General features: G+C 48.3%; 1 protein-coding gene across 1 annotated transcript in view; it reads left to right on the top strand.

Annotated features, from left to right (window-relative positions):
* trpm2 (transient receptor potential cation channel, subfamily M, member 2) overlaps positions 1 to 27,515 on the top strand; it is a 254,653-nt gene that overhangs the window by 186,022 nt on the left and 41,116 nt on the right. Inside the window, exons 27-30 of the mRNA XM_038790260.1 lie at positions 11,365 to 11,452; positions 14,470 to 14,618; positions 23,587 to 23,654; positions 25,280 to 25,351. Of these exons, the coding sequence (XP_038646188.1) occupies positions 11,365 to 11,452; positions 14,470 to 14,618; positions 23,587 to 23,654; positions 25,280 to 25,351 (377 nt within the window). The remainder of the gene's footprint in view (positions 1 to 11,364; positions 11,453 to 14,469; positions 14,619 to 23,586; positions 23,655 to 25,279; positions 25,352 to 27,515) is intronic.

Here is a 27,515-nt window from a genome sequence, read left to right as displayed (position 1 = left end):
GGGAGAATCAGGGAAAAGAAACACACCTACTTTCTTATAGTACAAGGTGCCTTAAAAGAGGCAGTTCAAACATCCAGTTACTTTGAGAAGTCAGAGAGAAGATAAGCAAGTAAAATAAGTGGGTAGGATGAGAAGGTTCAGGTGGTCAGTACGGGGGAAGGGCAGAATTGGATGGTCAGATGGGGGAATCAGGTGACTGATTAGGGTCAGGTGGTCAGTGGAGGGGTCAGGTGGTCAATGTGGGAGTTGTGTGGTCAGTGGTGATGGAGTCAGAATATCAGTGGGGCGGTTGGGTGGTCAACTCCCTCCCTAACCTCACTGGAGGTGTACACCACATGGACTGCAGCGGTTCAAGAAGGCAGCTCACCACCATCTTCTGAAGGGAAACTAGGGATCGCAATAAATGCCGCCACATCCGATAAATGAATAATAAAACAGTTGTGTTTTGGGTGGTCATAGGGTGATAGATGACCAGTGTGGTCGGGTTGGAGACTGATCCAGCAACTAGCTGCTAGGCAGCAACCTGCAACTTCCAATTGGAGTTGAGTCTCGGCGAGTACAGTGACCAGACTCCTTGTCGAAGGTGGCAGAGCTCCCACCAGAGCGAGCCACAGCCGCAATGTTGTTGGGGAATGGAGATCCTGCAAAGGGGAAAAGAACTCAAGATCAGGCCAAGCACACAAAGCCATGGACACAGATGAGGCCCAATCAGCAATCAGTAAACTGAAACCTGGCAGAGCTGTGGGTTGCAACCAAATATACACTGAATTCCATAAGCACCTTGTCCCCGTGGATAAAAAATGGTTCTCTGGATTCCTGACCAGAATCATCCAGGAGAAGCAACTCCCAAAAGATTTATCGGAAAGCTAAGTTTGCTGCAATCCCCAATCCTGGCAAGGACCCAAAGGAAGCTTCTGGTTACAGGCCAATTTCTCTTCTATCCGTGTGTTATAAGGTGCTAGGGGATCATCTTGCACCAGATCCAACCAATGGTAGAGGATACACTATTCATAGACCAATCTGGATTCTGTAAGGAGTGCAGAACAAAAAGCCAGGTACTTTCGCTTGCCACCTGTCATAGTATACACCAGTATATCATTATGCAGACACATACTGATGGACATACACTGGGACCAATCAACATGCACAAACACTGCAGCCAATCACCAGTTAGAATACACACACTATAAAGGCAAAGGGCACCACGGTTCCTGCTCATTCTGGATGCTGCCTCTCAATAGAACAAGAGGTCATCACGTATAGTACAGACTCACACCACGTGCTGAGAGATTCAACTGGTTCGGACAGACTTAGGTCTCGAGTTAAACTAGCATCGTTTAAACCCACAGTTCTCGTATATTGATTAGTTCGTTAATAAAATAGAGTTGAACCTTCCTCAGTGTTGGTGGTATATGTTAACCTCGCAAGTCTACATTATCCAACACTTCATTGTACCAGTAGTTGAGGGATGTTAGTACTTCTGAGACCTACCTACCAGTGATCAGCCTTCCACCAGTCTCACGCCATCTGCAGAATGGACACCGTTCGCCTGCCACCGCCCTTCTGCATTGCCGGGAACCTGGGCTCCAATTGGGAGATTTTTAAACAGCACTTAAAGCTGTACCTCGAGGCCACGGACTTGGCAGCTGCCTCGGATGCACGGAAGATTGCTCTCTTCCTCTCCACAGCCGGGATCATGCCCTCCACATCTTCAACTCGCTCACCTTCGCTGATGGGGAGGATAAATCGAAGTTCAAAACAGTCCTCTTAAAGTTCGTCAGTCACTGCGAGGTCGAGGTAAATGGGAGCTTCGAGTGAAACGTGTTTCAACAGTGAATTCAGGGTAAGGACGAACCTTTCCAGTCCTTTATTACCCACCTCTGTGTCCCTGTGCAGTCCTGCAACTACGGGTCCACCTCTGCCTCCATGATCCGTGACCAGATAGTTTTTGGTGTCCAATCTGAGCCCCTGCGCCAGCAGCTACTAAGAGTGAAGCAGCTCACCCTGTCCATGGCCATTGAGACCTGCGTGCTCCATGAACACGCCTCCACGCGATACTCACGCATCCAGGCCGCTGAAACGGCATGGCAAGCTCCCCACGAGGCAGAACGGATCCAAATTATAAAGTCCCTCCAGGGCCTGGGTCTGGACGATGGCGGCCATTTTGCGCGCTTTTCGTGGACTCCCGCGCTGGCATGCAACGAACGAGGTGACGTTGAGAACCGTTCTGCGCAGGCGCACACCTCGCTGCATCGCCCCGCGCATGCGCAGTGGCGCAACGAACATGCCGACGCAATGGCGTGCGTCAACGGTGGCTCCGCCACTTAAAGCGGCAATGTCCCGCGAAGACCCAACGCTGCCTGCAGTGTGGCAAATTGGGCCTCTATGCTGCTCTGTGCAGGTCCTCCCTGCCTGCTGCTTTCAGGCGGTCCGCCCAGCCCCGCAGAGATGTCAGGGCCATTCAGCCTGCCATCAACGAACCTGCTCCGGACCTCTCTTCCGGCTTTGCCAGCGATGACCTGCAGGTCCATTCCAAGTTGGCATCATAACCACGAACAGGATGTCTCCTAAGCGCGGCACCAAACCCATCCACATTCACAGCATTGACCCAGATGATAAGTGGTGTACCACCCTTACGGTCAACCGGTCCCCTGTCAGGTTCCGCCTGGACACTGGCGCCTCCGCCAATCTCATTGCGTCGTCTGACCGTCGCAAACTCTGTGTCCAGCCTGCCATCCTGCCATCTGCATGTAAATTGCTTGACTACAATGGGAATGCCATCGTTGCCAGTGGATCCTGCCAACTCGAGGTGACACATCGTGCTCACACAGCTGCTCTCTCGTTTGAAATCGTTGTCGCTTCAAAAGCCTCCTTGCTTTGTGCGCAGGCATGCAAGCTGCTCCATTTAGTGCAGAGAGTACACTCTCTCTCTCCCAGCGACATGTCTGCATCTTCTGACACAGACTTCAGGGCGCAACTCAACTCCATCATCCAGCAATACCACAACGTCTTCGAGGGCATGGGCATGCTCCCGTATACATACTAGATCCTACTCAAGCCCAACGCCACGCCTGTGGTACACGCACCTCGCAGAGTCCCAGCGCCCCTTAAGGACTGCCTCAAGCAACAGCTCCAGGACTTCTAGGACCAAGGGGTTATATCCAGAGTCATGGAACCGACCGACTGGGTGAGCTCCATGGTCTGCGTTAAGAAACCGTCCAGCGAGCTAAGGATCTGCATAGATCCTAAAGATCTTAATTGGAACATCATGCAGGAGCACTACCCGATTCCAAAACGTGAGGAACTCACGTGCGAGATGGCCCACGCCAAACTCTTCATAAAACTTGACGCCTCAAAGAGTTTCTGGCAAATCCAGCTGGATGAATCGAGCAGAAAGCTGTGTACATTCAACACACCCTTTGGCAGATACTGCTACAACCGATTGCCATTCGGCACCATCTGCGCGTCCGAAGTTTTCCATCGAATAATGGAACAGATGATGGAGGGAATCGACGGCATCCGGGTATATGTCGTGACATTATAAACTGGTCCACCACCCCGCAGGAACACATCAGCCGCCTCAAGCGCGTCTTCAAACGCACTCACGAACATGGCCTCCGCCTCAATAGGGCCAAATGCTCCTTCGGTCAGTCGGACATTAAGTTCCTGGGTGATCACATCTCCCACTTAGGGGTGTGTCCAGATGAGGACAAGATTGCGGAAATCATGTCCATGAAAACGCCCGAGGACAAGAAAGCGGCCCTCTGGTTCCTGGGCATGGTGAATTTCCTTGGGAAGTTCATTCCGAATCCTGCCTCGCACACCAGAGCCCTTAGAAACCTGGTTCGCAAAACTACGGACTTCCAGTGGCTCCCTGCCCACGAGCTCGAGTGGAGGGTACTGAAGGCCAAGCTTTCCATGGCACCAGTGCTGGCCTTTTTCGACCCGACCAAAGAGACTAAAATCTCGACTGATGCCAGTCTGGGATTGGAGCCGTGCTCCTGCAACGAGATGAGGCCTCATCATGGGCCCCCGTTGCATATGCGCCATGGGCAATGACCCACACAGAACAGCGCTACATGCAAATTGAGAAATAGTGTCTCGGCCTTCTGACCGGTGTCGTGAAGTTCCACGACTACGTATATGGGCTTCCGCAGTTCACTTGAAACTGACCATCCTCCACTTGTCAACATAATACAAAAGGACTTGAATGATATGACGCCTCGCCTCCAACGCATCCTACTCAAGCTACGGAGGTATGATTTCCAACTCGTTTATACCCCTGGCAAAGACCTTGTCGTTGCCGACGCCCTCTCCAGGTCGGTCACCATTCCATGCGATCACAAAGGGTTCGTTTGCCAAATCGATTCTCAAGTTCAGTTCGCAGCCTCCCACTTGCCAGCATCGGATGCACGCCTGGTACAAATTCACCATGAGACAGCGGCTGACCACCTTCTGCAGCGTGTAATACGCTTAATGACAGACGGGTGGCTCAAGGGAAAATGCCCACAATTTTACAATGTCCGTGACGACCTGGCAGTTGTTGACGAGGTGCTCCTAAAGTTAGATCGCATTGTGATCCCGCACAGCATGCGCCAGCTGGTCCTGGAGCAACTGCATGAAGGCCATCTAGGAGTGGAAAAATGTCGCTGCAGGGCCAGGGAAGCTGTCTACTGGCTGGGCATTAACAATGACATCGCCAATACGGTACTCAACTGCCCCTCCTGCCAGTGTTTTCAACCGCCCAACCAAGGGAGACCCTGATGCCCCATGAGTTAGTCACATCGCCCTGGACCAAGGTGGGCATCAACCTGTTCCACACTCTGGGCAGGGACTACGTCCTCATCATTGACTACTTCTCCAACTACCCAGAGTTCATCAGGTTGCACGATCTCACATCTTCGGCTGTCATTCGGGCGTGCAAGGAGACGTTCGGCCGGTATGGCATCCCGCTCACAGTAATGTCAGACAACAATGGCCCCTGTTTCACGAGCCAGGAATGGGCCAGCTTCGCCCGACAATACAACTTTGCACACATCACGTCCAGTCCCCTGTACCCGATCTCGATCATGTCCCCGTGCTCCACAGGATGCAGATGTCTCAGATGAAACAAAAAGCTACGCACGGCTCACGTGCTGCTGATCTCCCCGACATCCAGCCACACGACACGGTTCGCATCCACCTTCCGGATGGTGGCTGGGTCTACGCCTGCTGTTGTTCTCAAGCAGGTGGCTCCCCCGCTCCTTTCTGGTCTGGTTACCGGACGGATCGGCGTGCCCTTCGCCTTGTTCCACAGTCGTCACAGGATCCTCCGAACAGCCCCTCTGCTGACCCTGCCATGGACTGTGCAGAGCTTCCGGTCACTCTGCCTCCTCCTGACTGTGTTGCAGCCCACCCAGCCCCTGACCTGGCAGCTCTCGACCCACCCTTGAGGCGGTCAACCAGACTTTGTTGCCCACCTCAGAGACTGAATCTATGAACTTTGCGAATGAGTGGACTTTCTGAGATGTTTTCTTCCCTGTTAAAGTCGTTTTCCAGTGGTTTGTAAATAGCATCGTTTTTGTTCAAGTTACTGCATATTAATCATCTGCAGCAGGCACCTTCCTTTGTATGTAGCTTTGTTTCCTGTATATAGATTTGTACATATGTCTTCGCACCTCACACTTAGTTAGGTACATTCTTCACACACCCACACTATTTATTGTCACATATTCATATCAACATTTTTTTAAAAGGGGGGGTGGTCATAATATACACCAATATATCATGGTGCAGACACACACTGATGGACATGCACTGGGACCAATTAACATGCACAAACACCGCAGCCAATCACCAGTTAGAATACACACACTATAAAGACAGAGGGCATCACGGTTCCTGCTCATTCTGGGTGCTGCCTCTCAAAAGAACAAGAACTCATCACGTTTAGCACAGACTCACACCACGTGCTGAGAGATTCAACTGGTTCGGACAGACTTAGGTCTCGAGTTAAACTAGCATCGTTTAAACCCACAGTTCTCGTATGTCGATTAGTTCATAGTTAGTTAATAAAATAGAGTTGAACCTTCCTCCGTGTTGGTGGTATATGTTAACCTCGCAAGCCTACATTATCCAACACTTCACCACCCACACTGAAAATGGCTTTCAAAAGTGCCTGAAATCTGGAGCCATCCACCTCGATCTCACTGGAGCCTACGACACTGTGACACCGAGGTCTACTGGTCAAGCATTCTAGGGTCCTAGCACCCTTTGCTGTTGATACCCAAAGCCAGCAAGTGGAAAAGGCAGCAAAATGGCCTACCTCAAGAATTAGTGCTGACCCCCACCCTGTTCATCCTGTACATAAATGATCTGCCAGCCACATGCAGCCGCACGTTTATCTACACAGATAACATCTGCTGTAGAGATTTCAACAAAAATGCTCTTAATAACAACCTTAGTATGCTCGCTCACTACTGTCAAAACTGGTGCCTCAAACCATGTGCTTTCAAAACCGTATCATGTGTCTACCACCTTGACAATGCAGGAAGTCACCAAGAACTTGACAGCTAACCAAACGACAGCCCATCAAACACCATCCTACACCTATCTACCTTGGTGTCTTTTTGGATCACACACTGACCTTCAAGTCACAACTCCAGAATGTCTCAGCTAAACTGAAGACTCACAAAAATCTCATCCGCAAACTAACAAGAACGTCTTGGAGAGCTCACACCAGAACTTCAAGAACGTCCTCTTTGTCTCTCCACTACTCAGTAGCTGTGTACTGTGCTTCTGCCTGGAAGAATTCGTTGCACTACAAACTGGTAAGATGTCCAGCTGAATGATACCATGAGGAACACCTCAGGAGTAATCTGGTCAACACACACAATTGGCTACCTGACAAATCTGTCATGTAACTGTGCAAAACGATTGCTAGAAAGATTGCACAAAAATCCGAATCTAGCACTGGCAGAAGACATCAGCCACCTCATCTCAAGGTGGCCAAGCTAGTCTACCATGCCCGACCTGTGGAATGGTCTGTGGCACAGCACCAACAACAACCAAATCTACACTGAATTCCATAAGCACAGAATCAGCACTTGTTTGATGACCCATGTTGGAAATCCCTGGCTTTGATCACCCATGTGACAAATGGGTCAAACTGAACATGTTTCACGCTGGCGTTGCAGTCTGCTGCAAAAAAACGGTTTTTGAATAACTGTAGTGAAGTGCAAACCATGGTGCACATAATGGACAAGTGCCCCGGCCTGTGCTTCAGTGACTGTTTCACTGCTCTGCTCCAGACTGATGAGGAGGCTGCCAACTGGCTGAACAATTTCAAATTTGACACCTAGCTGTGCGTCAGTGCGTACATAGAAACACAGAAATTGAAACAGGTGGAGGCCATTCGGCCTTCGAATGGTTCCGCTCTTCATTATGATCATTGCTGATCATCAAGTTCAATACCCTGATCCCGCCTTCCCCCATATCCCTTGTTCTCTTTATCCCCAAGAGCAATATCTTATTCCTTCTTGAAATTACACAACGTTTTGCCCTCAACTGCTTTCTATGGCAGTGAATTCCACAGATTCACCACTCTCTGGGTGAAGACATTTCTCCTCACCCCAGCCCTAAAAGTTTAACACCTTATCCTCAAAATATAAGTTCCGCACACATGAGTACGGCCTCAACCGGGACCTTGGATTCATGTCGCATTACATTCACCCCCCACCATCTGGCCTGGGCTTGTGAAATCCTACCAACTGTCCTGGCTTGAGGACACCTCTTTACCCTGGGGTTACCCCAATCTCTGGATCTTTAAAGACTTAATTACCTGCAAATGCTCACATTCTAAGCATTGTCGTGCATCTTTGACTTTATTGATATACATGTTTCTGGAACATACCTCTTCATTCACCTGAGGAAGGAGCTGTGCTCCGAAAGCTAGTTATTCGAAACAAACCTGCTGGACTTTAACCTGGTGTTGTGAGACTTCTTACTGTGCTCAAAATATAACCCCTAGTTCTGGACTCCACCACCGTTGGGAACATTCTTTCTGAATCTACCCTGTCTAAACCTGTTAGAATTTTATGAGTTTCCATGAGATCTCCTCTCACTCTAAACTCCAATGAATATAATCCCAACCGACTTAGTCTCTCCTCATATGACAGTTCTCCCATCCCAGGAATCAGCCTGGTAAACCTTCGCTGCACACCTTCCATAGCAAGAACATCCTTCCTCAGTTAAGGACACCAAAACTGCACACAATACTATAGTGGCCTCACCAATGCCCTATATAATTGCAGTAAAACATTCCTATACCTATACTCAAATCTTCTCCCTGTGAAGGCCAACATACCATTTGCCTTCTTTACTGACTGCTGTACCTACGCGCTGATGCACCAAGGTATCGCTGAGTATCCACCTCTCAATTTACAGCCATTCAAATAATAACCTGCCTTCCTATTTTTGCTACCAAAGAGGATAACCTCACATTTACCCACATTATACTGCATCTACCAAGCATGTGCCCACTCACTCAGCCTGTCCAAATCCCACTGAAGCATCTCTGCGTCCTCCTCACTGTTTACCCTCCCACCCAACTTTCTATCATCTGCAAATCTGCAGTTAATACATTTAGTTTCCTCATCCAAATCATGAATACATAATGTGAGCAGTTGATCTCCTAGCACAGATCCCTGCGGTACCCCACCAGTCACTGCCTGCCAATCAGAAAAAGACCCATTTATTCCAACTTTTTGCTTCCTGTCTGCCAACCAGCTTTCTATCCATCTCAAGATACTACCCGTAATCCCATGCGCTTTAACTTTATATATTAATCTGCTATGTAAGGCCTTGTCGAAAGCCTTCTGAAAGTCTAAAGAAACCACATCCACTGGTTCTGCCTGGTCCACTGTACTTATTACACCTTCAAAGAATTCTAGCAGATTTGTCAAGCATGATTTTCCTTTCAGAAATCCATGCTGACTTTGTCTGATTACACCACTGCTTTCCAAATGCTGTGCTACAAAATCATTGATACTGAGCTCCAGGAACTTCCCTACAACTGACGTTAGGCTCACTGGTCTATAGCTCCATGTTTTTTCTCTACCTCCCTTTTTAAATAGCAGGGTTACCCTCCAATCTGTGGGAACCATTCCAGAGTCCAAAGAATTTTGGAAAATGACCACCAATGGATCTACTATTTCTGGGCCTGTTTCCTTAAGTACTCTGGGATGATGATTATCAGGCCCTGGAGATTTGTCCGCCTTTAATCCCATTAATTTCCCCAAAACCATTTATTTACAAATACTAATCACCTTCAGCTCCTCACTAAAACTTATTCTTCTCAGAATTTCCAGTACATTATTCATGTCTTCCTTTGTGAAGACAGAGACAAAGTACAAATTTAGTTGCTCAGCCATTTCTTTGAATTCCCCCATTTCCGGCTTTAAGGGGCCTACATTTGTTTTTATTAATCTTGTTCTCTTTACATACTGATAAAATATTTTACAGTCAGTTTTTATGTTCCTCGCTTGTTTACTTTCAAATTGTATTTTCCCCATCTTAATCAATCCCTTAGTCAGCCTTTGCTGAATTTTAAACCTAATCCTCAGGTCTATTGCTATTTGCTTGCTAATTTGTATACCTCCTCTTTGAATCTAATAATATCTCTAATTTCCCTTGTAAGGCATGGTCTGGCCACAGCTCCTTTCGACTCTGTGCCAAATAGGAAAAACAACTTTTGGAGTTCACCTATCCATTCCTTGAATGCCTGCCATTGCCTGTCCACTGTCCTACCTTTCAGTAATGTTTCCCAGTCCGTCATAGCCAGATCATGCCTCATACCATCATAGTTACCTTTATTGAAGTTCAGGACCCTGGTCTCAGAATCAACTACTTTACTATTCACCATGATAAGGAGTTCTACCATATTATGGTTGATAGTAATAGTAGTATGGTGGGGACATGCGGTCAATGAGGGGAGTGGGGGGGGGGGGGGGGGTGGTTATCAGTGTGAGGGGATGATTCGTGGGAGGTACTCAGGGGATGGGGGCATTTGAGGGGGTGGGGAGCTCGTCAGGATATCACAGGGATAGTTAGCTTCCATGGCAGGTTTCAGGAGTGTAGTTGGGGCTAGTGCAGGATTAGCCAGGGGGCGCTGTGGATAGGTTTTGAGGCAGGGTGGAGGTGAGGGGGGGGGGGGGGGGGGGGGGTTGGGCATGGGATTGAGGGATGTTAGTACTGCAGTTATCCAGAAGTTACAAGTAGTTTAATTCTTCTAACTTTTCTTGGGTAACTATTCCTGTCAGACAATACTTTAAATCAGAGAATTGGATGGTTCTCAATGCAAGACAAATGCCCAATGGAAATTTGAACTACCCAGGCAATTGTCATGCAATGCTTACATAGAGGCTTCTGGAGAGGGGGTGCCCAGTCCTCTTTGGGGTAGTTCCTGGGTACGTCCCCACTGAGATCAGAAGGTATGGGCCGATATTTTCTAATCTTTAGATTTCAGACTCACTGGTCTTGAACATTTGTGGTGTGGAAAGTGAGCGCTGAAGGGGACAGCCAAGACATCCACCACTGAGCCTCTGCTTAGCTTGACAATGACCGGTGCCTTTGTCACGGGAGCGGTGTTTCCATTTCTAACAGCAGGTTTCTGTACAGCAGTGCCCATTATACCGAGGCTAGAAATTTTGACTGTATTATATCTAGGGTCTCCCATTTTCCTGTGCCCCCATCTCCCCCTTGCCACTCTAAAGTGATCCTTCTCTGGAAACTTCTGGAAGGCTTCCCCTTCAACGGGTGACACTGTCATGATCCATGGCTCAATTTAAAACCATCGGAGGTCTCCCTTCCCAGCACCCTTGCTGACATGGGTTCCATAGAACCATAGAATTCCTACAGTGCAGAAGTAGGCCATTTGGCCTGTCAAGTCTGCACTTATCCTCTGAAGGAGCACCTAGTGCCACTCGCCCACCCTATCCTCATATCCCCACCTAACCTGCACAACCCTGGACACTAAGGGGCAATTTATCATGGCCAATCCACCTTTCCTGCACATCTTTGGACTGTGGGAGGAAACCGGAACACCCGGAGGAAACCCTTGCAGACACGAAGAGAATGTACAAAGTCCACAGTCAATGACCCAAAGTGAACCTGGATCCTTGATGCTGTGAGGTAGCTGTGCTAACCACTGTACCACCGTGCTGCCTGTGTTCATCTGCAGATTCAGTCCACAGTCTCTTGGCCTTCATGTTGGAGATTCTCAATCCCACCAGCCCTCGACTTCTCCTCCCTAGGCAATTGAGATTATTTTCTGTCAATCTGTAAATATCAGATTTGCTAAGACATTGCTATAATTTTATGTTTTAGGTGACACAGAGCATGCGGGCCTTAAACTGGATTATGAACACCCTTATAGAAAAGAATTTTGGATCCCGGGAGAGTGCACCTGTCCTTGGTACGTTTTCTGATCAGTATAAGATTCCATTCAATTCCTACAATGCAGAAGACCATTCGACCCATCGACCCTCTGAAAGAGCATCCTACACAGGCCCACGCCCCATCCCCATAACTCCATCCAACCTGTACATCCTTGGACGCTGAGGAGCAATTTATCATGGCCAATCCATCTAACCTGCACGTCTTTGGGAGGAAACCTGAGCACCCGGAGGAAACCCACACAGACACAAGGAGAACACACAAAGTACACACAGACTTTCACCCAATGCTAGAATTGAACCCGGGTTCCTGGCGCAGTGAGGCAGCAGTGTTAACCACTGTGCCACCTTGCCGCCCACATATTCTATTTAACTCTCACTGTCTGTGGTCCTGCGGTTTTCACCATTAGTAGGATAAAGAAACTCTGGTAGGTGCGTCGCGTACTCTTTCACCAACACCCCACTTATCAGCCACAATATAGCAAGCCCTGAATGGAAAAACTGGCGTAGCTGAACGTCAATAAAGGATTATGTGAGCTGTGTTTTCTACATTCCTTTGCAGCAAGGGCTTGGGTTTGAGTAGCACTTTAGAATTGGAACCTCAAAGGATTAATCTCATGGGATGCAAGGGTCCAAGGTTACTGTTCTGGGTGGTGGATCAGGTTGAATTCAGAAATGCTTTCATGGTCCAGATTGGATGAATACTGGAGACTCGGGAGCATATTAACCTCCAGAGACCTCAAGCTGCTGATACTAATGGATTTATCTGATTTCGAATTCATCTGCCGATGAGACAACCATGTTGAAATGAGCTCATTCCAACCTCCAAGGCCATCATTGTTAAACAGGACTAAGCAGAAAACATACCGGATTTTCCTCCTTTCTCTGGTTGACATTCAATTTCGGAAAGGCAAGAAGTTAAACAGAGCGGTATGTTCTTAGGACAAAAAAAACCCAAGTCTTATCTCTCCACCCTGGATTAATCGCCTGCAGCTATCCCTGGCCGAGTCCCCAAATAATTCAATTCAATGCAAAAATGCTGTGCTTATTGTAAATTAGAGATGAGAAGAAGAAAGGTTGGTAACATCTTTGGGGAGAAAAACAGAATTGAAATTTCAAGTTAATAATCTTTAATAAGAATCCAATGAAACAGAGGGTCCTTTACACTGCATCTATCCTGGGCTGTGCCTGCCTTGGCAGTATATGATGGACCAGTGTGGGGGGGAGCTAAACTCTGGGGGTGATTTAACGGTAGCATTGCGCCTGGAGAGGATCCGTGTGGGCTAGTTATATTGCCGTAGAGGCTCACATCGGGAACTGTGGTTTGTGTTCTAACCTGCCCGCTTCCGTTGGTAGGATCTGGATCCTGCCGAGACGCAGCGTGAAGCTCATTAAGGGCAATCACCATCTCATTTGTGAGATGGAAGTCCAATCTAATGGCCTCCCATGACCTAACCAGCTGCCCAGTGAGAGGTCACATGAGCGCCAATTAGTAGTGGTCCACACAAACGTGGACCAGGCATTACGGCACCTGGGGTGTCTCCCAAGCCATTGGAGACCTCTGGATGTTCAGGGATAGAGCGGAGTGGCACCCTGGCTCTCTCTGGCACCTGGGCATCTTGGCACTGCCACGCTCTCACCTTGACACTACCAGGCTGGCAGGAGGACTGCCAGGGTGCAATCGTGTCAGTGTCACGGTATCTAGGTGCTAGGATGGCATTTCCAAGGGTCAGGGCCTGAGGGGGACCATGCCCGTGAAAGGAAGGATGGTAGGTGAGAGGCAGTTATGGAGGGGCCTCTGGAAGGTTGGGGGGGGGGGGAAGGGTGGGGTCCTGTTTGGGGTAGGGGCACGAAAGGGGACGTGGAAGGCCTGAAATGGGGGGTCCTTCAGCAACCCCATCGTGGGGTGTCCTCACTTGGGTGGGTGAGGGGTATGTGGTGATGTGCATCACTGTAGATACACAAGGGGATAATGTAAATACATGTAGACTAGCTAGACACTAGAGGGAGCACCAGAGACATGCCACACAGACACTCAACCAATAGAACAGTGAGATAGGGCACGACCAATGGGTATTCACGATACACACAGAGGTGACATGACCACAGGAGGGCATTGCACCAACCCATATATAAAGGACCCCACTCACATGATCTTCCTCTTTCCAGTGGAGACAGTCAGTGAGTAGAGACACAGGGTTGATTCAATATTACACCCACCACGTGGATTGCAGCAGACTGGTTAGTCAGTCTGAGTAGCTATAGAAGGATTAACAGTAGTGGTGAACCCGAGTAGGAGAATTGTAAATAGTTTAATAAACATGCTGACGTTATCGCCACGTCTGAACCTTCCTTTGTCAAGTGAACATCAAGGAAGCCGCTTACGCTACACCAAGAGCATAACAAGACAGGGTAATGCACATGTGTGTGGGGGAGGTGGGACATTGCCCATGGGTGGGGGGTGTGGGGGCCCCCAAGCTCACTTAGAGATCTGGATACCCTTTCAAAATGGTGGCCCGATTTCTGAGGAGCCGGACTGGCCAGTGAGTTCAGCTCCCCAGTGGTGAAAGAAATTCTAAAGGTGTGATCTATCGGCTGTTCATCCCAGGGGGATATCCCAGTCCCATGCCAGCGTACAAGTTACCCAGCATCGAGGGGTGCAATCACTGGGAATTCCATCGACAACGGTGGGGTCAGTAAATCCCACTGGCGGGCCGACTCCGCCGCAAAACACACAGCGGGGTGGTCAGTAAATCGCACCCTAAATATGGGTTAGCCGGGGAAGAAACTCCCGAGGGCCCGAAAAAGTGATTTCAGTGTGGTTAGATAGCAATGGGGAACTCGCCAACAGAGCTGGGGAGAAACTCACAGCCAAACTCGTTTGAAATGGCACTTTGAAAGGTTTTGTTAGATCATGCCCTCTATTTCTAACTATGCTTTACCTGTCCGGGGAGGGTTTGTAACTGGCACTGGTGAACACAAAGCGAGAAGTTTGACCGATAGTGTGGGTCAATGTCACTTATTTTGTTCCATTCAGTAATTTCTGACAGTAAAAATAAAGAGGACGAAACTGAAGATGAAGAGAAGGATCTCAAGTCTCTGTACCACGTTAATGCCCGAAGCTTGATGTACCCAGATACCAACATTCAACGCTACCCTGTACCTGACGAGAAGGTCCCCTGGGAGGTATGGAATGCTGCTTCGAATCTGTACCACTATCCATATTCATATCTTTGCCAATTTTAATTTCTATTCTCAGAGCCTGGCTGTGTTGATAGTCACCCACCATCCGCAATTTACAATTTAAATGCTGAATTTCAACCAGCTCCTGCCTCCTCCCCTTGAAACTAAAAAAGGTGAGGGCAGCTGAAGGAAAAATCAGAAAGTTTAAAAAAAAGTCGGAGGAAATAGAGCTGTTGGTGACTAAAATAAAAGCAAAATACTGTGAATCTGAAATAAAAACAGAAAATGTCAGTAAAACTCACCAGGTCTGGCAGCATCTTTGGAGAGAGAAACAGAGTTAACATTTTGAGTCAGTATGACTCTTCAGAGGGAGGAATGTGATGGATTTCATACTGTTGAAGAGAGGGGTGGAGCAAAATGGAAGGTCAGGGAGAGGTGGGAGGTCAGGAGAGATTTGACAGGTGATGCACTATCAATTACGCAAAGACGAGAGTAGGATGTAATCGAGGCTTTATTACACTGAGATGTGTGGCCTCCTACAGCAGCTGACGAAATGGCTGCTGTTCGGGGAGAACACATATTTATACTCCACCTACTGGGCTGAGCCAGCAGGCAGGGATCTACCCCTGTACCTGTAGTGCAGGGGCCTTACCGTAAAGCACCTATATCAACATCTTATACGTACAATATATACATCAGTGGCGACTACCACATTCACCCCCTGTTAAAAAAAATGTGTCCAGCGAGGGTGGTGGAGAACTATATACAGAAAGTTGTGTTTTAAAAGTACAGGTAATATTACAAAATCAGGTTGTCCAGTGCCTTGATCTGTCATCGAGAGTGCCGCAGTGCTGGTCGCAACCCGGGTGGCGGCTTTGTCTTCGGTGACTCCGGGAATGTGTCAAAATCCCCTTCAGCCTCGGGTGTGAGCAAGGGGAGGACGGATTGTCCCAGAGAGGGGGCTGCGGTGGGGTGTGCCGGGGGAAGGGAGGGTGGCGTCGGGGTGGAGTGGGGGTGTGTGTGGAACCAGCTGGTGCCAGGTCCCTGAGGGAGACTGTGTCTTGGCGGCCGTCGGGTACGCTACGTAAACGTACTGCGGGTTGGCGTGAAGTATGGACCCTCTCAACCAACGGGTCCGCGTTGTGGAGTCAAATGTGTCTACGGAGGAGAACGGGTTCTGGAGCTGCCAGCCATGTCGGGAGCAAAACCCCGGAGGTGGACTTCCTAGGGAAGGCAAAGAGACGTTCATGGGGGGGGGTTTCATTAGTCGCGGTGCACAGGAGCGACCGAATGGAGTGAAGTGTGTCGGGGAGGACCTCCTGCCAGCAGTAGGCCAGGAGATTTCTGGACTGTAGCTGGTCATCCTGCTCGAGGCGATGCCCCTGTTGAGCAGGTACTGGCGCAGCTCATCGCTCATGAATGAGGATCCCCGGTCGCTGTGGACGTATGCGGGGAAACCGAACAGAGCGAAGATGGTGTTGAGGGCTTTGATGATGTGGCAGACGTCATGTCAGGGCATGGGACGGAAAAGGGGAATCGGGAATATTCATCGACCACACTGAGAAAGTACGTGTTGCGGCTGGAGGGGGGGGGGGGGCTTTGAAGTCAACGCTGAGGCTTTCGAAGGGGCGGGAGGCCTTCACCAAACGCGCACGGTCTGGCCAGTAGAAGTGCGGTTTGCACTCCGCGCAGACCTGGCAGTCTCTGGTGATAGCCCTGACTTCCTCGATGGAGTAGGGCAGGTTGTGGGCCTTGATGAAATGGTAAAAACGTGTGACGCCTGGGTGACAGCGGTTGTCATGCAGTGTCCGGAGTCGGTCCACCTGTGCGCTGGCACATATATCTCGGGATAGGGCATCGGGGGGCTCGTTGAGCTTATCTGGTGATACAAAATCTCGTAGTTGTAGGTGGAGAGCTCGATCCTCCACCTCAAGATTTTATCGTTTTTGATCTTGCCCCGCTGTGTGTTGTTGAACATGAAGGCAACCGACCATTGGTCAGTGAGGAGAGTGAATCTCCTGCCGGCCAGGTAATGCCTCCAATGCCGCACAGCTTCAATGATGGCTTGGACCTCTTTTTCGATGGAGGAGTGCCAAATTTCGGAGGCATGGAGGGTGCAGGAAAAGAATGCTACGGGCCTGCCTGCCTGGTTGAGGGTGGCGGCCAGAGCGACATCTGATGCATCGCTCTCGACTTGGAATGGTAACGTCTCGTTGACCACGTGCATTGTGGCCTTGGCGATGTTGGCCTTGGTACGGTTAAAGGTCTGGTGAGCCTCGGCAGTCAGAGGAAAAACAGTGGATTGAATGAGTGGGCGGGCCTTGTCCGCATAGTTTGGGACCCACTGGGCGTAATATGAAAAGAACCCCAGGAATCGTTTGAGGGCCTTGGGGCAGTGGGGGAGGGGGAGTTCCATGAGGGGGCGCATGCGATCGGGGCTGGGCCTCAGAACTCCGTTCTGTGCACCTAGCCGAGGATGGCTAATTGGTTCGCGCTGAACACACACTTCTCCTTATTGAGGAGAGTGGCGATGTGGAGAAATTTGGCAAGGTTGGCGTCATGGTCCTGCTGATCGTGGCCGCAGATGGTGACTTTGTTCAGGTACGGAAAAGTGGCCTGCAGTCCGTACCTGTCAACCATTCGGTCCATCTCCCATGGAAGACCGAGACCCCGTTGGTGATGCTGAAGGGAACCCTAAGAAAGTGGTAAATGCGGCCGTCTCCTTCTAACGTAGTGTATGGGCAGTCCGCCTAGTGGATGGGGAGCTGGTGGTAGGCAGATTTTAGGTCAATCATTGAGAAGACCCGATACTGTGCAATCTGATTGACCATATCAGATGTGCGTGGGAGGGGGTACACGTCGAGCTGCATGTACCGATTGATGGTCTGACATGTAGTCAACGACCATCCTGTTTTTCTCCCCAGTTTTGACCACTACCACTTGGGCTCTCCAGGGGCTGTTGCTGGCTTTGATGATGCCTTCCCAAAGCAGCCACTGGACTTCAGACCTGATGAAGGTCCTGTCCTGGGCGCTGTACCATCTGCTCCTGGTGGCGACGGGTTTGCAATCCGGGGTTAGGTTTGCAAAAAGGGAAGGTGGGTCGACCTTAAGGGTCGCGAGGCTGCACACGGTAACGGGTGGTAGGGGCCCCAAATTTCAGGGTTAGGCTCTGGAGATTGCACTGGAAGTCCAGGCCAGGTAGCAAGGCAGTGCAGAGGTTGGGGAGGACGTAGAGGCGGAAGCTGCTGAACTCCACACCTTGGACAGTGAGAGTGTCGATGCAGTACCCCCGGATCGCCACCCGGATCGCCACGGAGTGGGATCCGGAGGCCAGGAAGATTCTCTGGTTAACGGGCGCTCTGCGCCGGGCAGCGCTGTTGGACGTGTTTTGACTGCCCACAGAAGTAGCATTTGTGCCCCCCGGGGTTGGTTGGCTGCCACTCGGCATACACAAGGAGCAGTGCCTTACCGTATCGGGGTGAATGAAGCTCTCAGTGCTCCCGGAGTCCAGCAGGCAGGAGATCTCGTGCCCGTTGACCTTCACTTTAGTTGAAGCAGTCGCGAGGTTGTGTGGCCGAGACTGATCAATCGTGACCGAGGCGAGACGCGGCTGGTCGTCGGCAGTTGCAGGCGATGAGCGGCCAGATGAGGTGCCCAATGCGCAGGGGTCCCGAGTCGGGTAATTTGGCAGTGCCAACGGGCCGCACGTGTCGTGGGGGAGGCAAGATGGCGGCGCCCTGGGGCTACACGTGTCGTGGGGGAGGCAAGATGGTGGTGCCTGTTGGTCCTGGGAGGAACACGATGGTGGCGCCCATGGGCCGCACGTGTTGCGAGTCGAGCAAGATGACGGCGTCCACAGGGTCCAAGGAGGGGAAGATGACAGCGCCCACTGGCTGCTCATGGGGGTTGCCGGGACAATAGCGGCAATTGAGCGGGCCTGGCACACTGCAGTGAAATGTCCCTTCTTGCCACAGGCCTTGCAGAGGGCGCTCCACGCTGGGCAGCGATGCCGGGGAAGTTTTGACTGCAAACAGAAGTAGTATTTGAGCCCCCCGGGGTTGGTTGGCTGCCGCGCGGCACAGGCGTGGGGTTGGCTGAGGGCGGTCGCTGATGGGGTCCACGATGGGGCGGCCGCCTGCGGAGTCCACGATGCCAAGCGGGTGGGTGGGCCGCGCAGTCGGGGGCATAGGCCTGAATGTTGCATGATGCGACTGTAAGTGAGAGTGCTAGGTCGAGCGGGCCCCCTCTAAGAGGCGCTGGCAGATGTAGTCAGACCCTATGCCCGTAACAAATGTGTCTCTCATTAGCAAATTCGAGTGTTCCGTGGCCGAAACGGCCTGACAGTCTCAGTCTCTAACTAGGGCAAGCAGGGTGCGCCAGAAATCTTTCACCGACTCACCGAGAAGTTGGCGTCGCGTGGAGAGGAGGTGCCTGGCGTAGATGTTGGTAGTCCACTGAGTGTAATTTTCCTTCAGTAGTGCCATGGCCTCTGTGTTGGTCGGCTCGTCCTGGACGAGTGGAAAGACGTTGGAGCTCAGCTGCATGTAAAGGATCTGGATCTTCTGTGCTTCTGGAATTGTGTCTGGCGCAGACCCAATGTACGCTTCAAAGCAGGCTAGCCAATGTTCAAGGTCCTTTTTGGCATTGTCTGCTTGAAGATGCAACTGCAGGTGATCCGGCTTGATGCGGAGGTCCATCACTGAAAAATCTCAGTGTAATAAATTGATGGACTATCAATTACGCAAAGACAAGAGTAGGATTTAATTACACTGAGATGTGTGGCCTCCTACAGCAGCTGACGAAATGGCTGCTATACGGGGAGCACACATATTTATACTCCGCATACTGGGTGGAGCCAGCAGGCAGGGATCCACCCCCGTACCTGTAGTACAGGGGCCTTACCGTAAAACACCTATATCAACATCCTATATATACAATATATACATCAGTGGCTTTGGGACAAGTCAAAGGTACGTTAAAGACTAAAGAAGGTGAGGGCAGCACGGTGGCACAGTGGTTAGCATTGCTGCCGACGGCGCTGAGGACCCGGGTTCGAATCCCGGCCCTGGGTCACTATCCGTGTGGAATTTGCACATTCTCCCCGTGTCTGCGTGGGTTTCACCCCCACATCCCAAAGATGTGCAGGATAGGTGGATTGGCCACGCTAAATTGGCCCTTAATTGGAAAAAAATAATTGGGCACTCTAAATTTATTTTTAAAAAGACTAAAGAAGGAGCAGACAGCGGCATAAAGGTAAGATAGCTGAATGTGTTATTGAAAGAAGAACGGTCAGTGCTCTCTGAAACAGAATGGAGCATAAGTGGCAGTTGGCCCTGGAGGGGGACGGGTTATTGAAAAAATTAATTAGAACAAAAATAAGGGTCAATATGGAGGAAGTGATGATTAAGTCCAGGAGGCTGTAACGTGCCTAATGGGAAGATGAGGTGATATTCCTCCAGTTTGCATTGGGTTTTACTGGAACATTGCAGCAGGACAAGGATGGACAGGTGGGCCTGAGAGCAAAATGGTAGGTTGAAATGACAAGCAGCAGGAAGGTTGGGGTCAAGCTTGAGGACTGAACAAAGGTCAGCAAATCTCTTCTGAGCTCCCACCTATCTTTGATCTTCTATTTTGTTCCGATTTGAATTCTTCGCCATGTTCAGATCTTCCCAAACAGACAGCATGCTTTTCAGCCACTTCAAGGAGACTGATGCTGCAATGGCAGCCAATGCTCTGTTACAGAAGGTGCCTCCATGGTGCTGCCCAACACTGGAAGGGCAGCCAGTAGCCCTAATCACAGATTGTGCAGAAAGAATTTCCTGACTTTGAGTCCCTAACTGGATGGGACCCCCAGAGGAGGCTTTTAACTGGCAGCTTCCAAGTTAGGCGTTCAAATGCAACACCGTGGCATAGGTGTAATAGTATATTCACTAGAATGGTACTTCAGAGATACAGGGCAATGCTATGGGAACCTGGGTTTGAATCCCTCCAGGGCAGTTGGTGAAATTTGAATTCAAGAAAAAAATCTGGAATTAAAGTCTAATGATGACTATGAAGCCATTGTCAATTGGCGTTAAAAACCCAGCACGTTCACTAATGGCTTTTAGGGAAGGAAATTTGTTGTCCTTACCCTACATATGACTCCAACTATGTAGTCACCTCTTAACTGTCCTCAGGGATGGGCAATAAATGCTGGCCCAGCCAGCGACATCCACATCCTGTGAATGAATTTTTAATAAAGTGACACCAATTCTGATCTCTCAGTGGGTAGGTAGGGTGCTCTTTCAGAAGCTCAGTGTGGACTCGATGGGTGGAATGGCCTCTTTCTGCACTGCAGGGCTTCTATGAATTCTAACCATTGATTTGTCCCAGTTTAACATAACTTCTTTACTTCTAAAACCTAGGATCTCATCTATTTTGTTTCAAACAGTTTGAACCATTTGTCCTCCCACTGTTAGTATAGTGTAAATGTTAGTATATCTGAACCCCTTCAGTCTTTCTGCTTCTTCCCAACGTATACCACCTCGCACTTCTCTGGTGTTCACCTGTCCAACCTGTTATCCTGTAACTTCCTGATCTCTGTGCACTCATCTTCATTATTAACCACTCATTCTTTGTCTCATCAATCAGTTTTGGTATGCTTCCCATGCTTCCAAGTGCAGGTCATTTCTATAAATTGGAAAGAGAAATGGTTTTAATCCAGAGAATGTCGTTCCAAACATTCTATTAACTTTACGAGGCATAACTTTTTCAAATGATTCCAGTCTGTGTGTAGTCTCTTACTGCCTAACTCAGTGACCCAGTCCAAATCAGTTCAGTCTGTCTATTATTCCTTCAATGGATGTGGGCATCGCTGGCTGGACCAGCATTTATTGCCATCCAGAGAGCATTTAAGAGTCAACCATATTGCTGTGAGTCTGGAGTCACATGTGGAAGGCCGCATGGTGCCACAGCATTAGGGTCCCGGGTTTAATTCTGGCCTCGGGTGGCGGTCTGTGTGGAGTTTATACGTTTCCCCCGTGTCTGCTTGGGTTCCTCCGGGTGCTCCGGTTGCCTCCCGCAGTCCAAAGATGTGCAGGTTAGGTGGATAGGCCATGCTAATTGACCCTTAGCGTCCAAAAAACATCTAGGATAGGGTGGAGGTGTGGGCTTAAGTAGGGTGCTCTTTCCAAGGGTCGGTGCAGACTCGATGGGCCAATTGGCCTTCTTCTGCTCTGTAAATTCTGTGATATCAGGCCAGACCAGGAAAAGACGGCAGATTTCCTTCCCTAAAGGACATTAGTGAACCAGATGGATTTTTAGAACATATAGTTTCATGGTATCATTAGACTTTCAATTCCAGATTTTTATTGAATTCAAATTTCACCATCTGCCATGGATGGGATTTGAACCCAAGTCCCCAGAGCATTATTGGGGGTCTCTGGATTACTAATCCAGTGACAATACCGTTACACCAATGCCTCCCCTAATAGCATAGGGGAGAAACAGCATAGGAGACCTTCTTTCTCCTTTACTATAACTAATTTATTTCTAACCCAACATCAATAACTTACTGCATCTTTAATGTAATGAAACATTCCAGAGCATTTGGCAGGAAGGTTATCAAACAAAATTTGATGCAGAGCCAAGTAAGAAGATATTAGGTACCTAGTCAAAGAAGTGGGTTTTATGAAATACCTTAACAAAGGAAACCGATGAAGAGAGATTAGGGAGAGAATTCCAGACTTTAGGACCAAGGCAGCTGAAGGTCTAATGCCAAAACTGAAATTACTAAAACCATAATGCACAGGAGACCCAAATTCAAGAGTACCAAGATCTTGATTTGTTGTAGGGCTTGAGGAGATTATAGAGAGAGCAAGGATTCCCTGGTAGGAATGGATACAGTAACTGAATGCAAGGGGATCTATGGGGGCCATTTAATGACACCACAATGGTCCAATCTCTGGTTTATGTTCTCCTCATGAAATGAAAATTGCTTATTGTCACAAGTAGGCTTCAATTAAGTTACTGTGAAAAGCCCCTAGTCGCCACATTCCGGCCCCTGTTCGGGGAGGCTGGTACGGGAATTGAACCCGTGTTGCTGGCCTGCCTTGGTCTGCTTTAAAGCCAGCTATTTAGCCCTGTGCTAAACCAGCCCCAGAGAAGTGACATAATTGGCCCCTGTCCCAGATCTACTAAAGAGGCAAACACCAGCCAGACTTGCATTTTCTACATCATTTGAGGAACTGTGTTGGAAAGTGCATGTATATAATTCAGAATATGGACAAAATCATAAGACCGTAATAAATAACGGCAGGATTAGGCCCCTTGGCCCCTCGAGCCTACTCCACCATTCAATGGGGTCATGGCTCATCTGACATTCCTCACGTCCACTTTCCTGCTCTTCCTTGATTCCCTTACTAATCAAAAATCTACCTATTTCTGCCTTAAATATACACAAAAGGACTCTGTTGGCAAAGAGTTTCCAAGGCTCACAACCCTCTGAGAGAAGAAATTCCTCCTCATCTCAGTCTTAAATTGGCACCCCTTTATACTGAGACTATGCCCTCTGGTCCTAGACTCTCCCATGAGGGGAAACATCCTCTCAGCATTTACCCTGTCAAACCCCTTAAGAATCCTATAGGTTTCAATGAGATCATCTCTCATTCTTCTAAATTCCAATGAGTAGAGTCCCAATCTTTTTAACCTTTACTCAAAAGACAACCCCTCTTACCGGCGTTCATTCTAGTGATCTTTCTCTGAACTGTCTCCAAGGTCTTTCCTGATGATGCCCATCACACCTGAATAGCTTACTGAAGGCCAGAGTCATCCCTGATGCAACTGGAAATGGTGGGTGGGAGCCGAGGCACAGCTTGATGGGATTCTAAAAACAAGGGACAGCACAAAGAAAATCTCTGCCCCAAATAAGAATGATTGCACCAATTTATTATTTCAAATATTTCCTGAATTTTTTAATGAATTTCTTTTGCAGATTAAATTTGATGGGTACGCCCCTCCTACTTACACAGCTGAAACAGCAGGAGATGATCACTCTATTGGGTAAAGTTGGATTATATGTTATTTCTCTATGGGATTAACAGTCCTAGACATATATCAATTTACAGAGGATGGAATTTTCCATTTGTTTGACCAAGTATCAACTCAGGTGACAGAAGCAGAGTGTAGCCCACCGGCTTTTTCCGCCATATTTTTTGACACTTGGTCAAAAAACAATCCTGGGGGTGGGTCCCACTGGCAATGTCGGCCTTCAAGAGATTGGGGTGCCCTTTGAAAAGGTTTCCCCAATCTAAATTCCAACACACCCCCCTGCCCCACCAACCTCCCAAAGGATGCCCACCCCCTGACACTGCCTCTGTTACTGCCTGAGCAGTGCCGTGGTCTGTGCTAGGATACTGCCCTTGTATCACCCTCTCCCCACAGGGGGCTCTATTTACCTGTGTGCCCCTGGAGGGGGCCGTTTGTCAGTTCCCCATTTTACAAATCCTGTGGTAAATCCTGCTGACATGGTGCCATGTCGGTAAAAGGGGAGTGGGGGGAAATCCCTACATGGGGGCACGATGCAGCGAGGATTCCCATTAAGCAGCTGTTATAGTATTTAAATGGGGTTTCCACCATTGCATGGAGGAAACCCCATTACGACATTGTTGGGGAGTGGGGACAATCGAGCGGAGAAATCCCACTAGTCACAAAGCCTTTTGGGGACCCCCCCCCTCGATTCTCCACCGCTGCTGCCATTGCTGCTCACCAAAAGCAGAGGAGGAAAATCCTCCCGGCCTCTGCCTCATTGTCTCTATTATCTCAATGGAGCAAAAGCAAAGGTACACGGAGAAATCTATGTGATCATCTATCTGAGGAAAAAAATCAGTTCATTAAGGCAATCACAGTCTGACATTTCGAGGATCAGCAAATCAATTTCTGCTGGATTGTGTGACATGAAGCCCACAGACAGCACAGCCTCCCAGCCCTCCCTGCCCTCTAGCAAAGAGCTCTTAGATGACAATACATGGGAGAGTCTGGATGTATCAATAATCTGGATAAACTGACTAAGGTCTCAGAGACCTTCGAGAAGAGTAGAACCTCTGGACGTGATGGTTTACCAGTTGCGTTGTATTCGGCTCTGTGGGACTGGATATGCCCAGGCCTGCTAAAAGTGTACGGGAGTATGTCAGAATCCATGAGGAAAAGGATCACCACCCTCATCCAATAAGCATATTGAGTTTCTTCTGAATATTTGTGAGAGCCCAATGTCTAATTCCTTATGTATGTAAAGGTAGCTAATCTCAGTCACATCATATTTGCCCTTGCACTTGGAAGATGCCGATTAGAAGGCTTTACTTCTCCTGTTACTGTACAAAATCTAGTACTGGACTGGACTTGCGCCTTACTAAGGCTGGCATATGAAGAGTGCCTATATGTGAAATCTTTCCTGGGATTATCAAAGAGCAAGCGACTTTAGAGGCAAGGCAGAAACTAGTTTACAAATATCAGTCTCTAATGAGCAATCTGATACCCAGAAAACATTTTTGTTGCAATTAATTGTGTCAGGGAATGATAACATGGTCTCAAGCCCAGTAACCCAATCTCATCCACCTTCACATAGAAGGACGTAGGACATTATTGTTCCATGCAAAGGAGAAGTTGTTCACAGTGGCTGTCTTTTCCAGGTTGTCGAAATTGAAAGCTGCTGCAAAGGATGGATCCCAGGACAAAGATGCGGTTCAGGAATCTCTAACCAAGTGAGTTGAGAAAATCATTTTCAACTCATCTGTTCCAGATTGTAAACAAATAATGCCTTTACTCAATCACCACTTTTGTTTTGTTAACTGAGCAAAGTATTTTCACAGAGGTTCCCCCAATGTCATTCTGTAAAATCAGGGAACCCCTGTAGAACTGATTTGTGTGACTTTAACTGCAAATCTGGAGTGTTGCATACATGCATTTTTATATTCTCAAAATAAGAGAAAAGGTATAGAGATGCCACAGCCATGATTTTTTCCAAACACAATGGAAGATTTATTTTGGAGATGTTCCTCATACAATATAAGATGGAAACCTAAAGCCCACACTAACACTCTGATGATGTCACTACAGATCATGTGACATCCCACCAGCTGGGATGTATTATTTGAATACATAACATCCCTCCCCCTTTACTTCTTTAGTTCAAACAATAACTTTTCTTAACGTTTAAACAACAGACCAAATTATACATTAGATTCATTACTTTGCAACATTATCTTTTTACATGTATACAACTTTAAGAGACAGTCTCTCAGGTGGACGTCTATTTCTTTTGGGTTGGAGTTGATTTTCTGGAACTTGGCTCTCGAGACCTTTGAAGCGTCTTCCTGTGAAGCTACTTCAGTGTCCCTCTCCATTGGTGTTAAAGATTCTTCAGAAACAGAATCTGAAGTTGTCTCTGCGTTTGGCCTCTGTTCAGAGGTATCATGCTCAGATTTTCTGATGGAACTATGTCTTGGGAAGTTCCAGTGATTTCACTTTGTGAAGCTAGCAGTTGGTCAGTATGACATTGCCAAACTCTCTCATCATCCGTCTGTATGATGTATGATATTGGACATGTTTTTGTTAGGATAACAGTAGGTACCCATTTCTTACTGATAGTGTAGCTTCTTGCCAGCACTCACTCCTTGAGTCAATACTTGCCTTTTAGAGTTTTGTTCCCTCCAAGAAATCTGTGCTTATTGTTGTCCTTTGGCAATCTCTGAAGTATTAGGTGGTATCAAAAGGCCAAACTTTGTTCTTAGCTTTCTTTTGAAAAATAGCGCTGCTGGTGAACTGTGTTGTTGCTTGTGCGGTGTTTCGGTATACATAAAAATATACATAGAACATAGAAATAGCAGGAGGCCATTTGGCCCTTCAAGTCGCTATTCATTATGATCATGGCTGATCATCAAATTCAATACCCTGATCCAGCCTTCCCCATATCCCTTGGACCCTTTAGCTCCAAGAGCTATATCTAATTCTTTCCTGAAATTACACAACGTTTTCGCCTCAACTACTTTTGTGGTAGTGAATTCCACAGATTCATCACTCTCTGGGTGAAGAAATTTCTCCTCACCTCAGTCCTAAAAGGTTTACTCCTTCTCCTCAAACTATGACCCCCAGTTCTGGACTCCCCCCACCATCGGAAGCATTCTTTCTGAATCTACCCTGTCTAATTCTGTTAGAGTTGTATAAGTTTCCATGAGATTCCCTCTCACTCTTCTGAACTCCAGTGAATATAATCCTAACTGACTTAGACTCCCCTCATCTCTCCTCAGTCCCGCCATCCCAGTAATCAGCCTGGTAAACCTTCACTGCATTCCCTCCATAGCAAGAACATCCTTCCTCTGATAAGGACACCAAAACTGCACACACTACTCCAGGTGTGGCCTCACCAATGCCCTATACAATTGCAGTAAAACATCTCTATTCCTATACTCAATTCCTCTCGCTATGAAGGCCAACATACCATTTGCCTTCTTAACTGCCTGCTGTAACTGCGCGCTAACTTTCAGCAACTCATGTACAAGGACGCCAAAGTCATGCTGAGTATCCACCTCTCTCAATTTACACCCATTCAAATAATAATTTGCTTTCCTATTTTTGCTTCTGAAGCGGATAACCTAATTTATCCACATTAAACTGCATCTGCCATGCATATGCGCAGTGACTCAGCCTGTCCAAATCCCGCTGAATTATCTCTGCATCCTCCTCACAGCTCACCCTCCCACCCAACTTTGTATTATCTGCAAATGTGGAGATAATATATTTAGTTCCTTCATCCAAATCATTAATATATAATGCGAACAGTTGGGGTCCTAGCACAGATCCTTGCGGTACCCCACCAGTTACTGCCTGCCAATCGGAAAAAGTCCCATTATTCCTATGTTTCACCTC

This window comes from Scyliorhinus canicula, chromosome 2 (assembly GCF_902713615.1).
Source record: "Scyliorhinus canicula chromosome 2, sScyCan1.1, whole genome shotgun sequence".
NCBI lineage: Eukaryota > Metazoa > Chordata > Chondrichthyes > Carcharhiniformes > Scyliorhinidae > Scyliorhinus > Scyliorhinus canicula.
The sequence above is the reverse complement of the archived record's forward strand: the minus strand, read 5'-3'. Positions and strand labels throughout refer to the sequence as shown.